Source organism: Pavona decussata, unplaced genomic scaffold (assembly GCF_977016875.1).
Source record: "Pavona decussata unplaced genomic scaffold, jaPavDecu1.1 SCAFFOLD_29, whole genome shotgun sequence".
Taxonomy (NCBI): Eukaryota; Metazoa; Cnidaria; class Anthozoa; order Scleractinia; family Agariciidae; genus Pavona; species Pavona decussata.
This window is the reverse complement of record NW_028145452.1, coordinates 231,122-250,000: the sequence shown is the minus strand read 5'-3', so window position 1 is coordinate 250,000 and position 18,879 is coordinate 231,122. Positions and strand designations below refer to the sequence as shown.

At 34.4% G+C, this 18,879-nt stretch overlaps 1 protein-coding gene across 4 annotated transcripts in view; it reads left to right on the top strand.

Annotated features, from left to right (window-relative positions):
* LOC146484772 (uncharacterized) overlaps positions 1–4,856 on the top strand; it is a 19,892-nt gene extending 15,036 nt beyond the window's left edge. For all 4 annotated transcript variants that reach the window (XM_085104211.1, XM_085104210.1, XM_085104213.1 and 1 more), the window contains 2 exons: positions 1–3,409; positions 4,017–4,856. The exon at positions 1–3,409 is cut by the window's left edge and continues 275 nt beyond it. In XM_085104211.1, coding sequence (XP_084960337.1) covers positions 1–3,385 — 3,385 coding nt within the window. In that variant the 3' untranslated portion in view covers positions 3,386–3,409; positions 4,017–4,856. The remainder of the gene's footprint in view (positions 3,410–4,016) is intronic.
* Positions 4,857–18,879: the final 14,023 nt, after the last annotated feature.

Below are 18,879 nucleotides of genomic sequence, written 5' to 3'. Positions count from 1 at the left end.
TTATCACAGTCTTGGAAATTTCAAAAAAGCCATAGACTATCATGAACGTCACCTAAAAATCGCAAAAGAAGTTGGAGACATTTCAGGTGAAGGAAAGGCGTATGGTAATATGGGCAACGCTTATGACAGTCTTGGAGATTTCAAAAAAGCCGTAGACTACCATGAACGTCACCTAAAAATCGCAAAAGACGTTGGAGACATTTCAGGTGAAGGAAAGGCGTATGCTAATCTAGGCGTCGCTTATAAGGGTCTTGGAGATTTCAAAAAAGCCATAGACTACTATGAACGTGCCCTAAAAATCGCAAAAGAAGTTGGAGACATTTCATGTGAAGGAACGGCGTATGGTAATCTAGGCAACGCTTATCGTGGTCTTGGAGATTTCAAAAAAGCCATAGACTACCATGAACGTGACCTAAAAATTGCAAGAGAAGTTGGAGACATTTCAGGTGAAGGAAAGGCGTATGCTAATCTAGGCAACGCTTACCACAGTCTTGGAGATTTCAAAAAAGCCATAGACTACCATGAACGTCACCTAAAAATCGCAAAAGAAGTTGGAGACATTTCAGGTGAAGGAAAGGCGTATGGTAATCTAGGCCTCGCTTATCATGGTCTTGGAGATTTCAAAAAAGCCATAGACTACTATGAACGTGCCCTAAAAATCGCAAAAGAAGTTGGAGACATTTCAGGTGAAGGAAAGGCGTATGCTAATCTAGGCGTCGCTTATGACAGTCTTGGGGACTTCAAAAAAGCCATAGACTACCATGAACGTGACCTAAAAATCGCAAAAGAAGTTGGAGACATTTCAGGTGAGGGAAAGGCGTATGGTAATCTAGGCGTCGCTTATAAGGGTCTTGGAGATTTCAAAAAAGCCATAGACTACCATGAACGTGACCTAAAAATCGCAAAAGAAGTTGGAGACATTTCAGGTGAGGGAAAGGCGTATCGTAATCTAGGCGTCGCTTATAAGGGTCTTGGAGATTTCAAAAAGGCCATAGACTACCATGAACGTGACCTAAAAATCGCAAAAGAAGTTGGAGACATTTCAGGTGAAGGAAAGGCGTATGCTAATCTAGGCGTCGCTTATGACAGTCTTGGGGACTTCAAAAAAGCCATAGACTACCATGAACGTGACCTAAAAATCGCAAAAGAAGTTGGAGACATTTCAGGTGAAGGAAAGGCGTATGGTAATCTAGGCGTCGCTTATGACAGTCTTGGGGACTTCAAAAAAGCCATAGACTACCATGAACGTTACCTAAAAATCGCAAAAGAAGTTGGAGACATTTCAGGTGAGGGAAAGGCGTATGGTAATCTAGGCGTCGCTTATAAGGGTCTTGGAGATTTCAAAAAAGCCATAGACTACCATGAACGTGACCTAAAAATCGCAAAAGAAGTTGGAGACATTTCAGGTGAAGGAAAGGCGTATGCTAATCTAGGCAACGCTTATCATGGTCTTGGAGATTTCAAAAAAGCCATAGACTACTATGAACGTGACCTAAAAATCGCAAAAGAAGTTGGAGACATTTCAGGTGAAGGAAAGGCGTATGCTAATCTAGGCGTCGCTTATGACAGTCTTGGGGACTTCAAAAAAGCCATAGACTACCATGAACGTCACCTAAAAATCGCAAAAGAAGTTGGAGACATTTCAGGGGAAGGAAAGGCGTATTGTAATCTAGGCAGTGTTTATGGCGTTCTTGGAGATCCCGAAAGAGCTATAGAGTACTTCAAACGTGTCCTAGAAATCGCAAAAGAACTTGAAGAAATTCCGTTGGAAGGAGCGGCGTATGCTAATCTAGGCGTCGCTTATCACATTCTTGGCGATTTCAAAAAAGCCATAGACTACCTTGAACGTGCCATAGAAATCGCAAAACAAGTGATGAACAAAGTTGGAATTGGCCAGTCATTTTGCTCCCTTGGTATGGTCTTTCAATCAGCTGGCTTTATATCTAAAGCTGCAGATTGTTTTCAACAAAGCGTAACAACGCTCAATGATGTAAGACATCATCTTGTGTTTAGGGACGACTGGAAGGTGAGCTTGCGCAATTTGCACCAGTATGCATACGTTAGTTTATGGCGTTCGTTGTTATGGCAAGACAAGATTATGGAGGCCCTGTTATCTGCTGAGCAGGGACGTGCACAGGCTCTGAAAGATCTCTTGGAGTTCAGGTATGCAGCGGAAAACACCCGAGTAGAAACTGGCACAAAAATAGAAACTGTAGCTGAAATTTCACGTTTTCTCCCTTGCAGTACAGTTTTCATAGCGCTTGAGCACAAAGAAGTAATTTTGTGGGTTTTCCAGAAAGGGAAGGATGTTCAGTTGAGACGAAAACAGATCCCTGATGGTGAAGTTGATGTTGACACTTTCTTGAGCTCCTTGATGTCAACCGCAAGGAAGGAAATTGATGTAAGAGCTGTTCTCAAATGCGAGGATCGTTCATTGGATACTGCAAGAGAAGAAAACCTTACAGATGAGAGATCCCCTCCTGAGAAGAGACGAAATCAACCCTCACATCTCCAGCAAAGTGCTTTAAGTTTATTATATGAGACTATCATTAGTCCTATCCAAGATTTATTGGTTGACAATGAAGTTATATTCGTCCCCGAGGGTCCATTGTGTTTGGCGCCTTTCCCTGCATTCATGGACTCAGATTCAAGGTACCTTTGCGAATCTTTCAGAGTGAGGGTGATTCCATCGCTGACAAGTTTGAAATTGATCACAGATTGTCCAGCCGATTACCACATTAAGACTGGGGTGCTTCTCGTGGGTGATCCTTGGGTGCAAGATGTTACTTTTGAGGGGACGAAGTTACAGCAGCTGCCATTCGCACAAGAAGAGGTGCAGATGATTGGGCGAATACTGCACACTGCACCGCTCATTGGAAGACAAGCAACGAAGAATGAAGTGTTAAAACGACTCTCTTCGGTTGGTTTGGTGCACATTGCCGCACACGGGCGGATGGAAACAGGAGAAATTGCTTTAGCACCAGAACCTATACCAGTATCACGGGCTTCTGTGGAGGAAGAATTCGTTTTAACAATGAGAGATGTGCTGAATATTCAGATTCGGGCAAGACTGGTTGTATTGAGTTGTTGTCATAGTGCCCGCGGGGAGGTTAAGGCTGAGGGTGTGGTTGGCATCGCACGGGCATTTTTGGGTGCTGGTGCTCGGTCTGTTCTGGTTTCATTGTGGGCGATAGATGACGAGGCCACAATGGAGTTCATGAGAAGTTTCTACCAGCACTTAGAGCAAGGAAAGAGTGCCAGTGTAGCTCTGAACGAAGCCATGAAATGCATGAGGGAATCTGACAGGTGTAGTGAAGTGAAACACTGGGCTCCATTTGTACTCATCGGTGATGACGTCACCATCGAGTTTAGTGGAAAGGAATAGTTGACCATCTAGTTGACCTGGAATGTAAGTAAGCTGATATTGAAATTCTGAGCTGTTGGAAATACAAAATGCACAAAAATCCCTCCAATTTCCCTTTTTTTAGTTCTGATTAATCAAAATTTAAAACCTGATATTTTCCGATATAAAGAAAAAACAATAACAGTTTCTCTAACAACCAAGTGCGTTTTCTGAATGTTGTTGTTTTTCTTCTTTGCTTTTCTGCCGTTGTTGTTGGTTTTGTTGTTTTATTTTGATCACTCAGGATTGTTTTCCAGTTGAAAATTGTTTGATGTGAAGCCGGTAAACTCTCACCCCAAAATACGTTAGCCTTTCATACGCCCTTAGTGATGGCCAATACGATTTCTCCCAGCTTTTAGCGGTTTGGCAGCCACACATGGTGGTGAATGACTTGATCAGGAAACGATTAAGTCTCGATCTGAAAATGAAGACAAGCAGTTTTTGAAGTTGGTCCAGTAAATATCTAAATCCTTTATAGAATGGCAAAGTATAGAGGGTAGAGAAAGCGAAAAGAAACTCCCTCGTCACTAGTCACTAAACTTGTTATACGCGATTTTTTCAGCCCTTTTTAGTTGTTACTCAAATGTATCTTTTTGTTGCTTTTGCTTTGTAGCTACTGAATGTGGAGCTGTAATAAATGAAGAAAAGACCAGAGGATCATTTTTGATGGCTTACATGAAGGAGGATCATCATGACAAGACAACGATGACTAGCACATCGTTAAAAGAACTGTAAATAGCTTGTTAATTTTAAGTATCGCAAGGTTGTGATTGTTTTATTAGTAAACGGTTATCAAAAGTCCGGACTCCCTTTCAAATAGTCTTCGCTGTACCTTCAAATAATGAAATGTGTTCATACTAAAGAAAGAAAAAGCATCGTAGTTCTTATTGACCCAGGAACGCTATCGAGGATGTTATATTTGCTAAAGAAATGCGATAATTCTTTACTGCTGAAACCGCAAGTTGGATGAATGTAAGGAAAGCATAAGACTAGACTCGATTGGTCTCAAATGATGCATTTAATAAATTTTGTCAAATCTGTACAGTGCAGCAGATACGGGAATCATGCCTTTGAAACATTGTTTGCTTCGAAATAAATTTTAATCTCGTACGCAAAATAAATGTCATGTTTATGATGTACATTATTAGTACAATTAACTATGAGAGACATTTTCCTTAGTGGTTACTGGGGAATAGGTCGTATTTGGATCCTTGTAATCGAGATTTCCTGGGGCCGCCCATGTACAGTACAGTGTATTATAATCATATCTTTACATAAGGATGGTACTATTTCCTGGATTTTGATAGGAGTCAAATGGAAATACCTGAGACTTTTTTTCAAATTTTTCATATTTTCTGTTTACACAGATCAAATAAACTAGCCCTCCTCAGTGGAAAATAATTTATTTTTAAAAATAAAAGAAAAAAGATAAAAGGAACCAAGTTAGTAGTTAGATATATGAGGGTATCAACTCACGTTTCAAAAAATGATAAAAAATCCCATACAAATCCTTATAAATTCAATATTTTTCCAAACCCCCATAAACCACACATTATCTCACCCCAATAACTACATAAAATACTATTTCAGTCTTTGAATTCAACACCTAACTCCTGCAACGGAGACGTCAAAAACCTAAAAACCTAAATCCTCGGTTTTTCAAAAACCTAAATTTTTATCCTCGGTTTCTCAAAAACCTAAATTTACGTTTTTCATAAATGACACCCAACTGACCCCCAACTCACAAACAATCATCGATTAAATCCAACCAACTCATCAATCGCTGATTTGAATGATGAAGAAAAAAACCGATTATAACCGGTTTCGAAAAATTATGTAATCTAATTTATATGAACAACCAATTTGATCACAATGATAAAACATATTTTATTCATCCAACATTTGAAAATTTCGGAGCCTCAGTTGATGGTTACATAATCAACCGAAAAAGATTAGAACCTAGAAAAGGATACTTATCTGAAAATGGTTATTATATAATTTCTCCGGGACGTAACAATACATGCCCCGCTCATCGATTCGTCTATGAGGCCGTAAATCAGACACATATTTCTCCTGGATTGCAAATAAATCACATTGATTCCAATCGCCAGAACAATTCAATTGTAAATTTGCAATTGGTTACAGCCTCTGAAAATATGAAACACATGCACAAAGCCAGAAAAGCCTTTTTTAACAGCTCATACTCTGAAGAAGAATTGCAAACGGTCAATAGATTAATGGAATTTCCACCAATGGAAGACAATGATTGTGAGTTTACACGCACAGAAAACAGGTTAATCAATAAGATGTATTACAGAATGTGTAACGATTTGGATGACATTAATTTTCCACTTTACAATGATTAATCATCAATGAATACAAGGGTTGTTTGGCTATATTTTGATTTGACTATGAATAATGGGGTTTTGGAAATCAGTTTTGGTACAAAGTCAATTTGATCGATGCTTAAAGCTTTGGTGATTGATATAAGTAAGATGAAAAAAAATCAGAAATCGAAAATTGTCAGAGTCGACAAAGCATATGTGGATTTTTCTGCCAGTGAAAATTCAACAACACAAATTCTGGCAACAAAGACTTTTATTCATAATGAAAAAACATATTATGTACATCCATTATACGCAAATTATGCTGCCTCAAAAGATGGATACATCATTAATCGCAAAAGATTAAAAGCGAGGAAAGGTCAAATGATGGCTTCTGGTTATTTTAATTTAAATATGAATAACAAAAAATGCTACACATCTCACAGATTTGTTTATGAAGCTGTAAATCAATTAATAATTCCACCTGGAATGCAAATAAATCACATTAATTCTAACCGCCAAGACAATAGAAGTGAAAATCTTGAATTAGTAACTCCTTCAGAAAATATGAAACATAATTGGCAATATAAAAAAATTAAAGAATCAGATGATGAATTTACTGATGAAGAAATGACAATTATCAATAGATTGTATAATAAAATGACAAACAAAATCAAAAATGGTAACTTTCCATTTAAGAAACAATTACAGGAACATTTTCCAGACGTTGAATTTTGGTGATTTTTTGACGTCCGAAGTATCCAATTTGTTGGGTATTTCGGTCGTATGGCCAGAACAAAAGAAACACGAAATAGGAGTAAGATTGGTGCTCCGAACACGCAAATTCCAATCGTAGTTGAACAAGTTGGTGTTCAATCTACTATGCAAAACCCAACATCGCAAAACACAATCCACACACAAAATAACCGCACTTTCAAAAATAATATAACATATAATAATATGAATAAATCTAATCTATCCAAATTGACCAAAGATCAATTAATAACACTTTTACTCGCTAAACAAAAACCGGTTCCAATGCCGAGAACCAAGAAAGTTACTCCAATTCCTTTTCCACGAAAATCTGTCAAACAAATGGTAAAAGATTATGAGAATACAATCATCAAACCACCTGTTCAATTTAGAGATGGACCTCAACCTTTGCCGAGAAACAACATAATTCCACCTCCGATTCAATTTGCTGATAAACCCAAAGCTGCACCCAGAGTGAAAAAAGTATCATTTGATAATCAATTAATACCCAGACGTCCAATTTCAATGCCTCGAAAAAAGAAAATGGCTCCAGTTCCAACACAAAGAACCCAAATCACAGAAGTTGCAAGAGCATTCAAGGGATATACAAAATCTTATGAAGTTGGAATTAAAAATGAAACAGATCCTTTGATTCAAATGAGTTCAACCAGATTAGCGATTGCTCATTTTATGAAACAATTATTAACTCAAATGAAAGGAATTAAATTTATTGAAACTTTGACAATTTATTTTGAACAACAAAAAGGAAACCAAACTGTCTCCAGAATTGGATATTTTAATAGTAAACCAAAAACAATAACTAATGCCAATGATTTTCAAGAATCTTTGGATGTTAATGTTGAACAAATTATGAATGATATTCACAAATGGATTAGTGAAGGTTCAGCTTGGATAATTAAATCAATCAATGGACATTACATCAATATTATCAAATATGAGCCTCTTACTGGAAGTTCTTACATTAAACTTCCAACTGAACTACAACATAACAAAAGTGGATTGATTAATCTCAAGAATAAAGACAATGAATGCTTTCGATGGTGTCACGTTAGACATTTAAATCCACAAATTAAAGATCCACAAAGAATCAAAAAAACAGATAAAGCATTCATGCCACAATTGGATTACCAAGGAATTGAATTCCCTGTTTCAGTCAAACAATACAACAAAATTGAAACCCAAAACAATATTAACATCAACGTATTCGGTTATGAAAACAAACAAACTTATCCAATTTATGTTTCAAAAGAAAAGTTTGATGATGTATTGAATTTGCTGTTAATCTCAGATGATGAAAACAAACATTATGTTTATATTAAAAATTTTAATAGATTTATGTATCGAAAAACAAGAAATAAAAATAAGAAACATTTTTGTATGCATTGCCTTCAATGTTTCTCCAAGGAAGAAATATTGTTGAAACACAAGGAAGTATGTATTGAAATCAATGGAAAACAAGCTATTAAAATGCCACCAATTGGCTCAAAAATAAAATTTACAAATTATAATAAACAAATGCAAGCGCCATTCGTGATATACGCAGATTTTGAAGCAATCAATGAACCAATTCATGGTTGTAATCAATCTAACCAACAATCTTTTACTGAAGCTTATCAAAAACACACTGATTGCGGTTATGGTTACAAAGTTGTTTGCTGCTATGATGACAAATATTCCAAACCAATAAAATATTATCGTGGAGAAAAAGCTGTTTACAAATTTATGCAAGCAATGCTTGATGAAGTCAAATATTGCAGACAAACTATTAAATACAAATTCAATAAACCATTAGTTATGTCTCCAGAAGATGAAGACAAATTTCAAAAAGCAACATCTTGTCATATTTGTGGTAAAAAATACAAGAAAACAGATAAACGTGTCAGAGATCATTGTCATATTAATGGAGAATTCCGTGGCTCAGCCCATAATCAATGTAACAGGGATTTTACAATAACTAACAAAATCCCTGTAATATTTCATAATTTGAAAGGATATGATAGCCATTTTATAATGCAAGAAATTGGTAAAATTATTGAGACCAATACTTATGTGGATAGAAAAGGTGAAACCAGACAACACAAAATTAATGTAATCCCAAATAATATGGAGAAATACATGGCCTTCATGTTGGGTTATAATTTGGTATTTATCGACAGTCTTCAGTTTATGAATCAATCATTGGCAAATCTTGCAAAAAATCTACCAGAAGATGCATACAAATATACCAATGAAGTTTTCAAAGGTGAAAAACTGCAATTAATGAAACAAAAAGGAGTTTATCCGTATGATTATATGAGTAATTTTGATAAATTCAATGATACTCAATTACCAACCAAAGATGAATTTTACAGTCAAATGAATAATACTAATATCACTGATGAAGAATACAGTCATGCACGAAATGTTTGGAATACATTTCAATTGAAAACCATGGGTGAATACCATGATTTATATCTCCAATCTGATGTATTATTGCTGGCTGATGTATTTGAAAATTTCAGGAAAACATGTTTGGAATATTATAGATTGGATCCATGTCATTATTTTACATCTCCGGGATTATCTTGGGATGCAATGTTGAAAATGACTGAAGTCAATTTGGAACTCATTACGGATATTGATATGTATCAATTTGTTGAAAAGGGCCTTCGTGGAGGAATCAGTTACATAGCCAACAGATACGGCAAAGCAAACAACAAATACGTGCAAAATTGGAATCCAAATGAATCCAGTAAACATATCATGTATTTGGATGCCAACAATCTATATGGATGGGCTATGTCACAACATCTTCCAACTGGGAATTTCAAATGGTTGAATAAACAGCAAATAAAAAACATTAATTGGAAAACGATTCCCAAAGATAATAAGACTGGATATTTGTTAGAAGTTGATTTGGATTACCCAAATGAATTACATGATTTACACAATGATTATCCATGTGGCGCTGAACAAATCAAAGTGACACAAGATATGCTGTCAGATTATTGTCATAGAATTGCAGAAAAATTTGGAATCAAAAGTGGACAAGTCAGCAAGCTGATTCCAACATTGGGAAACAAATCAAAATATGTGTTGCATTATAGAAACTTACAATTGTATCGTGAATTGGGATTGAAATTAACCAAAATCCACCGAGTATTGTCCTTTAATCAAAGTCCATGGCTAAAAAGATATATTGACTTCAATACTCTTCAAAGAACTAAAGCCAAAAATGCATTCGAGAAGGACTTTTTCAAATTAATGAACAATAGTGTCTTTGGGAAAACCATGGAGAATATCAGAAAACGGGAAGACATCAAATTGGTAACCAATGAGAAACAATTGATGAAAATGACTTCCAAACCAACTTTCATAAACAGCAAAATATTCAATGAAAACTTGGTTGCAGTCCATAAAATAAAGGAATCGTTGACTCTCAATCGACCAGCATACGTTGGTATGTGTATCCTTGATTTGACTAAAACACTCATGTATGACTTCCATTACAATTTCGTTAAAAAGAAGTATGGTAACAAAGCCAAATTACTATTCACGGATACTGATAGTTTGACATACGAAATTGAAGCCGAAGATGTGTATCAAGATTTTTGGAATAAAAAAGAAATGTTTGATAACTCGGATTATCCATCAAATCATCAATATTTTAATGCAACAAATAAAAAAGTTATTGGAAAATTCAAAGATGAAGCCGCTGGTGTACCCATTACTGAATTTGTGGGATTGAGATCCAAGATGTATTCTTACATCAAAGAAAACAATAATGGTGGAAAAACAGCCAAAGGTATCAAAAAGAATGTGATCAAAAATGATATTCAACATTCTGATTACAAAGATGTGTTGTTTAATGAGAAACAATTATTTCACCAAATGAAAACAATCCGCAGCAACAATCATCAATTGGGTAGTTACACAATCAACAAGACATCGTTGTCATGTTTTGATGATAAACGATATTTGCATCCAGATGGAATACACTCATTGGCCTATGGTCATTATGCTATCCAATGATAGTATCGACTTGTGATCAAAACATGGTAATAAAACTTGTGATTTTAATCTTTTTGACAATTATTTGATTTCGATATTTTTATTTCGAGATTTTTGCTCATATTTTGTGGTAAATATTTGATTTCGAGACTTTGACTCATCTTTTGTGATGAGGTATTTGGTTTGTTGTTTGTCACATATTTGATTTCGAGACTTTGTATCATTCTTTGTGATTTCAATATTTTCGAAAACATTTTTGTGTAATTATATTATATAATATATTTATACAAAAATGAAAACAAATTTGAATAATACAAAAAATGTTTCTCCGCAGGTGGAATCATCTCTGTGTCAAAGCCTGCATTGCAAAGATGAATGTGAATTTTGTGGATACCATGATGAATCCAAAGTTGAAACACAACAATCAATGCCTGAATGTTGTGAATCACAGAATTTGAGAAACATGGAATGTCAAATAACGTGTGTTGCTTGTGGACAGGTTGTTGGTGAAGATTACAAAACAGAATACATCAATTTTCATGCTAATTTGTTCAAAATATACAAGAAAACAGTGTATAGTAGAAAATACCATTTGTCGCATACATTAGATAAAATTATTTTGAAAAACAAAATTGAAATCAGTTGTTCAACCAATTTCAAAATTCATAAAATATTCGTTGAAATAAACAAAATACTGCCACAAATCAATGGCAAACGAAAGAGAATAATCAGTTTGAAATATCTTTTGCATAGAATATTGCAATTGATGAAAATTGATTCTTCCCAAATTGAGTTGACAAAATCCAAAAAAACAATGAAATTATACAATGTTTATTGGGATAAAATTATGAATATTATTGGCCCCAAAATCATGCACATTATTAATCATACATAAGTGAATATCTGATATTTTTTATCATATTTGTCACCCCATTTATCAACAATCGGCGAATTATCCAAAATGAAATCATCATTTTGAGTAAGCTTGTTTGTCAAATCATCTCTATCAAAATGTCCATTTCTCATTATTTCTTTTATTTCATTTAATAAATGTCCGTAAGTTTGAAAAGCATATTGACATTGATAAAGTTTGATTTCAACTTTTTTATGCTTCATATAAGCTTGAATTATGACAGACACCGATGATATTGCCAATAATGAAGCTCCACTGGTTGCAACCGATGATGCAATACCACCAGTTGCAAATACAATGGATGAAATATTACCAGCGAATTCCCATTTTTTGAATCTTTTGTGTGCACTTTTGTACATCCACATCTTTTTGTGATATGACATGTAATAAGCTTTCAATTCATCAATTTCTTCTGTTGATAATCGGGTTGAAATATGATTAAAATCAATTATTAATTTCTTCTTTTGCATATATTATATGGTTATCTTATTTTTGATGCAATAATAGAGACCAGTTATTTGACCCAAAAACATGCATTTTTTCATCCAATTGAATGTTTTTTTCTCATTAATGGTGTACATGTATCCTTTGTCACGATGATATTTCTGGTAAAATTGACCATAAGCATCATGTAATATTCCATGAGACCTGATATATGGTTGCCAACCAAATAATCGATGGAGAATAGCTGTTAACCATCCATCTCCAGGTCCAATTAATCCGATTCCATCATGAATTAACTCTTTGTAAACTTCATCAGGTAAACCTGTGTTGTAATATTTTTCATGCAAATATGTGAATATTACGATACTTTTTATCTTGCATTCCTGTCTGGGCAATATTGGAAGACTCAATTTACGGTGAAAATCTATCATCGATGTTCGAATGTGTTCTTGCAATTCTGACAATTCTTTCATTATACAATTTGATTACAATATTTTTATTTAGTTATTTTATAAAATAAAGTAACGGAGTCCACGACCTAGTGGTTATTATCAGGTAATTGTATCCTAATATATTCAACAAAATACTTCATTGTCCAATCAGATGGATGATTGTTGAAGTAGCAATAATAGTTTTCAAATGACACATCAAAGAAGAATTCCAATTGATCAAATGATGATGACACCAAATCGGATTTGGAATGATGATATCTGTCATTTCTCCTGATATATGTGTTTGTCACAATAATCTCTTGCAATGTATTGATTCCTTTAATGTCATCTTTACTCAATAATTTTATCCAAGTGTAATTTGTTTTTGGTATTGTACCACTTTTTCTTCCTATTCTCATTGCAACTTGATTGTTGAGAAACGTTACAGCTTCCTGAGCTTGTTGAGCTTTAAACTGAGCCAGAGCTTGTTGTATTTGTGTTTCAACATATGGTTTGATGATGTCTTCATTGTTGTTTATTAATTGTTGGAGTGAAATTGCATGATTTGAATTAACTCCATCTTTTATCACCAAATGTCTGTTTTCTGTATCCAAATGACCATCATCATTCAGATGTATTGGTTCTCTATATTTGAATCCATCTGGTAAGTTGTCATAAGTTACTGTGTATTCTATTTTATCTCCATTTTCATCTTCAATGTATGGCATTATATTAATAGTGTTGATAAATAAATTTCAAAAGTTCTTGTGACTTGTCGGTTTATAACTGGATTATTAAACCCTGGATTTCTTTTAGCAATCCCCATTTGAATTATCATGGGTTTGATTGTTGTATTTGTAGTTACAAAATTTCTCCCAATTTTCATATTAAATTGTATTAAATGGGAAAATAAAGTTTTACTGTTAGCAATGGCGACAAAAGAAACTTGGTAATGATTTTTTGTATTAATTACAATATTTTTTATTTTAACCGGGCCTAATTTTCCAAATTTGAAACCATGAACATTTTCAAAAACTCCATTTTTTATGTTGCCGTTAACAACACTTGAAGTTTCAATATTTGACAACCAACTTTTATCGTCAGCATGATATCTTACAAAAAAATCAGAGTATAATACTTTCAATTCAAAAGTTCCATTAACAGCAGTTCCTGCTCCAATATTATCCAATATTGACATAGAATCAATACTGACAAATTTTGTTGATTTGGGCAAATCAAATGTATTGCTTCCACTTATTATGTTCCCGATTCTGTGGTATGTGTCAGTGTTGGTTGTTTCACCTTGTTTTTTCCCATTTATCAAAATTTGTGCATTTGCAACTTGAATATTGCTTACCAAAACAATGGAGTATAGATTGAAAAAGTTATTTCCATCAGCAGCGATTTGAAAATTATTTGTTGGATTTGTTCTTTGGAAAACACCACTGGCAATAGTTCCAGTGTATTTCGTTTTGAATAAGTTGGTAAAATAACCCAAATTCATTGCTTCAGAATCATATAACGGATTTATTAAACCAGAAATAATCTTATTATTCATATCCAAATTGACTTTCATCTCCATATCTCCATTTTTATATTCAAACATTACATTGTCCAAGCCATCATACACTCCTGGATAAACGCTATCTGACCAATCTTTCACCCCATAAACAACCAGATGACATTGTACTGGAGTCGCTGTAGCTGTTCCATGCATCGTCAAATAAATGTAATTTGGAGTTTGTTTGCTGTTGTTATTGAATTGAACCAATAGCTTGCTATAAGCAGTGAAATCACGCTGTACAGCTTTGTGGATGTATGCTTCAGATGCAGTACATGATAATTGAATATTAGTCATTTCTGGTGGGTAGAATTCAAACACAATTGTGTATGTTCCAATAGCAAGAGTATAAATATTGAAACCTATCCTTGATCTGTAATCATTACTTCCACTGTCTTTAATCAATGTGATATCATAAGCTTTTTTATTCTGATGTGGGGATTGATTGAAAGCAGCTATTCCATTCACTGTGATATTGTATTCTGAACTGCCTTCATCGGTATCTGTAAGATATTTGAATTCATTTGTTTTATGGCTGCTGACAAGATGACTTTGCTCCAATTTGTCATCAAAATATTTTTTGGTAGTAGCATCATTATCATCAGTTGGTTGAGCCATATCTTTGATTTGTTTATTATTCATATCAAGGTTTCCAGTCATTGCAACACTTCCATCTTTTTTCAAATATACACTCAAATCACTTCCAACAGATGGTATTTTAGCTATTTCTGTATCAACATATGCTTTAGTGGAAGCATCATTGGGATCGGAAGGATTTCCAAGAATCATTATTTTATGACCTCTCATATCTAAATCACCACCAATAGCATTGGGTGTTAACCTGTTGAGAAAGTTATGATCAACGTAGTGTTTATTAACAGCATCGTTATCATCAGTTGGTTGAGCCATATCTTTGATTTTATGATTGTCCATATCGAGGTCACTATTGGAGACTTTTTGCAAATATTTAGTATCACAGAAACCTAAATTAACGACATCATATGTATTTTGTATATTGGCTCCAAGATTAGTAATTTGTTGATTACCCATATCCAGATTTCCAGTCATTTCAACAGTGCCATCTTTTTTCAAATATGTAGATAAATCAGGTGATGGTATTTTTTTAATCTCATCATCGACATATTTTTTATTCGCCGCTTGATCGTTATTATCGGGTTTTAAAACACTAATATCAAAAAATGTTTTCCGTCCAGTAATATGTTGTTCTGTTGATGTAACCATTATTTCACTTTTAGCTCGTCCACCATGGCCATCAAAGTTTTTCAAATCTGGTATATTAAGATGAATGTTTTCATAAGACTGATGCTCAGTCAATAATCGAACATCATTGGAGCTGCCAGCACCGTCTGGTGTGTCTTGTAGATAAATACTATTGGTATGAACACTACCACTGTTGCTGTAAATTACTGCTTTATTAGCTCGCACATCAGCAGGAGCATTATCCAACAATTGTATTTGGCTCTTTGTGACAACATCATTGGGATCAGCTCCTTGTTTAACATTAACAAGTTTTTTGTTTTGTATATCATAATTTCCATTTTGGGTCAATTGAAACCCTATTCCTTGAGGCCCAGCGGCTCCTTGAAGAGGAACCGTTGTGAAAGAAGACAATGAACTATGTTCGTTGAATATTCCCATTTATATCATTTGGTTATATTGTTCCATAAAAATTCCTGTTAATTCTCTTCATGGGTTTATCAACATATAGAAATGAAAATGGCTCTTTGGTTGCTTTGATGTATTTATCCTTGTCGACTCCCAACTCACGGGATATCAGACCTCTTTCATTGCTGCTAGGAAAGTCATAGACACAGAAATGAGAGCAATTGAGTCGAATATCTTTTGGTGTTTTGTAGAACGATTGGCTCAGATAAATAACAGAGCAGTTTTTGTGTCTGCCACGAATGAAATAATCAATCAATGGTTTCTGGTTTTTTTCACAAATAAAGTCATCAAATATTACTATCTTCTGGGCATCATCATCCTTCAATTCCTCTCCTGGAATTATATCATCATTGCTACAAACAAGGACATTATACCCGACACTATTTGATATATCAGTCAATGTTTGTAGCATATCCTTGTATTTTGTTGCTCCAAATTTTTGGCATATAAATGTATTCTATCATAATACAAAAGTGGTTTCATCAGCATATGGTACAATAAATTTGTCTTTCCAGATCCTGAATTACCACATATTAACATCCGAAACGTGTCACTTGGCATGTAACCATACAATCTTTTGAAATTAGTGTTTTTATCATGTCTGTCATAATTTGGGATTTCCATGTATATCAATACATTATATAAGTTGAGAAAAGTTAATATAAGTTAATAATATAATGGATCTACAAAGATTAAAACAATTATCTGAAGCCAAGATTAAGGCTGGAACAATAACCAAACAAGTTAGAGATACATTGAAGGAGTACAAGCATGATAAACAAGATTTACAACAAGGTTTATCAGAAACTTTCAAACCAATTATTAAAGCTCAAGAGGAAACAAGACAAACTGATTGAACAATTGGAGAAAAACCAAAAAGCGTTGACTTCAGGTTTGGAAGACATTGCTATGTTAACTTATCAACCAGAAACAAAACCACAACCACAATTACCAGAAGCAAAGCTACCAATTGGCTATCAACCAGCAATGATGTCACCTGATGTTGAATCAAATTTGGATGCTGGTTTTGATGATGATGAGTTCCAAAAATTGATTCAATACGATCTTGCACCTCCGAGTTCTGTTCTCCAAGCTTCTATGCAAGGAGATATTGACATCAAGGATTATGATGAAAATATTGGCAAAATGTTGAAAAAACTTGGAGCAAAGAAGGGCCCCTTATCCAAGGGGCAAGGAAAGACCAAGAATAAAGACAAAATTGATAAAATAGATGAAGATATAAAATTATTGCAAAAATACAGAGGGCGCATTAAAATAATCCCAGAAGGAATGAAAACCATCAAACAAGGTTCTGGTTATACTCAACCAAAGAGAAATGCATACAAAATATCATCTTCTGGGAAATATGGTGGACTCTTGATCGATATTCCAAAATTAAAGGGACAACTCAGACTTGTGGCAACAAAAGATAAACGCAAAGTTATGGACAAAAAGGTTGATTTCGATACAATCGATTTATTGACCAAGAGATTTAATTCAAAGAAGAAATACAGTGATATTGCCAAAATGGTATTTGATGAATTGAACCAACTCAGTGAGATTCCAATCCATAAATCCAGCAAAAAATTCAAGAAATTGGGCTCTGGTGTTGTTTATTTCAATGATCCTAATGATTTGATTGACAGAATGGAATTGCTCGGTGGATCCATTTTGGCTGGCAATAATGGAGTCAAAGATGAATTTTCACAAATAGCCCATAAATTGAATCAACTTGGCTTGATAAACAACAAACAACTCATTGATTTATTGCAACAATATATAATCAAATAATATATGCAAGAAAGGGCGATACATATTTCATCTGTTAACCGACAAAAAATAGGCCGAAGTCGGCCTGAAGACTTTATTATCAAATTTGATCCACCATTGAAGCTTGACACAACAATGAGACATGAGCTAGCTGTTGATCGAGTTTCAATGACATACTCGTGGCATAATGTCAATGCAGGATACAACAATAATACAATAAAATACAGCCCAGATAATGGTACAAAATGGAAGACAATCACATTCGTTGATGGAATGTATTCATATGATGATCTTGATGATTATATCACTCAATCAATAATTCAAAATGGAGATAAACCATCTTCCAGCAAGGGCATCAATCTATATTTTGTGCTTTCATCATATAGAGTTGTCATTGAGCTGGACAACCAATGGAAGCTTGATATTAGAAACTCTGATTTTGGAGCGCTTATTGGATTTGAACCAAAGTTAATTAACCAAACTGAACATGGGACAAAATTGCCAAATATTACCAATGATATTGACGTTTTGAACATTAATTGTGATATAATAACTGATAGCCTCAGTGATGGACGATTCACAAATACACTGATAATGATACCCACTGACAATTTAACAAGGAGTTATCCATTTACTTTTGAGCCAAAAAGAGCATTATTCAGCCCAGTTTCCAAATCAATTATTTCAGAAATGGGGATAACAGTGACTGACGCTTTGGGTCGGCCAATTGACTTGAATGGCATTGACTGGTTCATGAGCTTGATTCTCAGGTCTAGTTTAATATAATATATCAATATATGGTACGACAAAGTGAATTTAAGCCACGTTTTGACCCAGAATTGGGTCGTTATGCGATGAAACATATCCATGGTGAAGGAATTATGGATGTTTTCAGATCAGTTGGATCAAAACTTTTCGGAAAAACAGCAAAAGAATTAGCTAAGAAAGGAGCCAAAACTGCAGCTGAAAAAGCAGTCACCAAAACTGGTGAGTTTGCTGGTAATAAAGCAGGTGATAAAATAATTCAATTATTGAGCAAAAAACAACCTTCCAAAACAAAATCAGTGACAATGAGCCAACCAAAAATGGAGCAGCCACTGACTGATTTTCAAATAGCTGAGAGAGTCAATCAGATGATATCCGGTGGAAAACTCAAAAGAAGGAGAAAATGAAAATAATGTAACATATCTGTATAAATGAAATCATTCAGAAATCCAAAATACATTGAGAGATACGAAGATGTCTTCTTTCAATTGGAGACACCATTGAATACCGGTAATCCAGGGAATAATAGGTCACAAAAGAAAGATGGTTATCGTTTTGTTGTCGATAACACAGGAGAAGTAACACCATGTGATTGGTATAATGCAAGAATATCAGTTGGTTTTAAAGTCCAAACAATGGAGAATGCAAATCTTGCAGATGAAGACCATAATGGTATTGTTAATGGTTCACACAGTCTTTTACATGATTTCGATGTAAGATTGAATGGTAAAATGGCATATGATTGTAATGATGCAAATCATTGTGTAAATATTAAGAATCTATTGGAATATAGTCCAGGATATGCTCAATCGACAGCA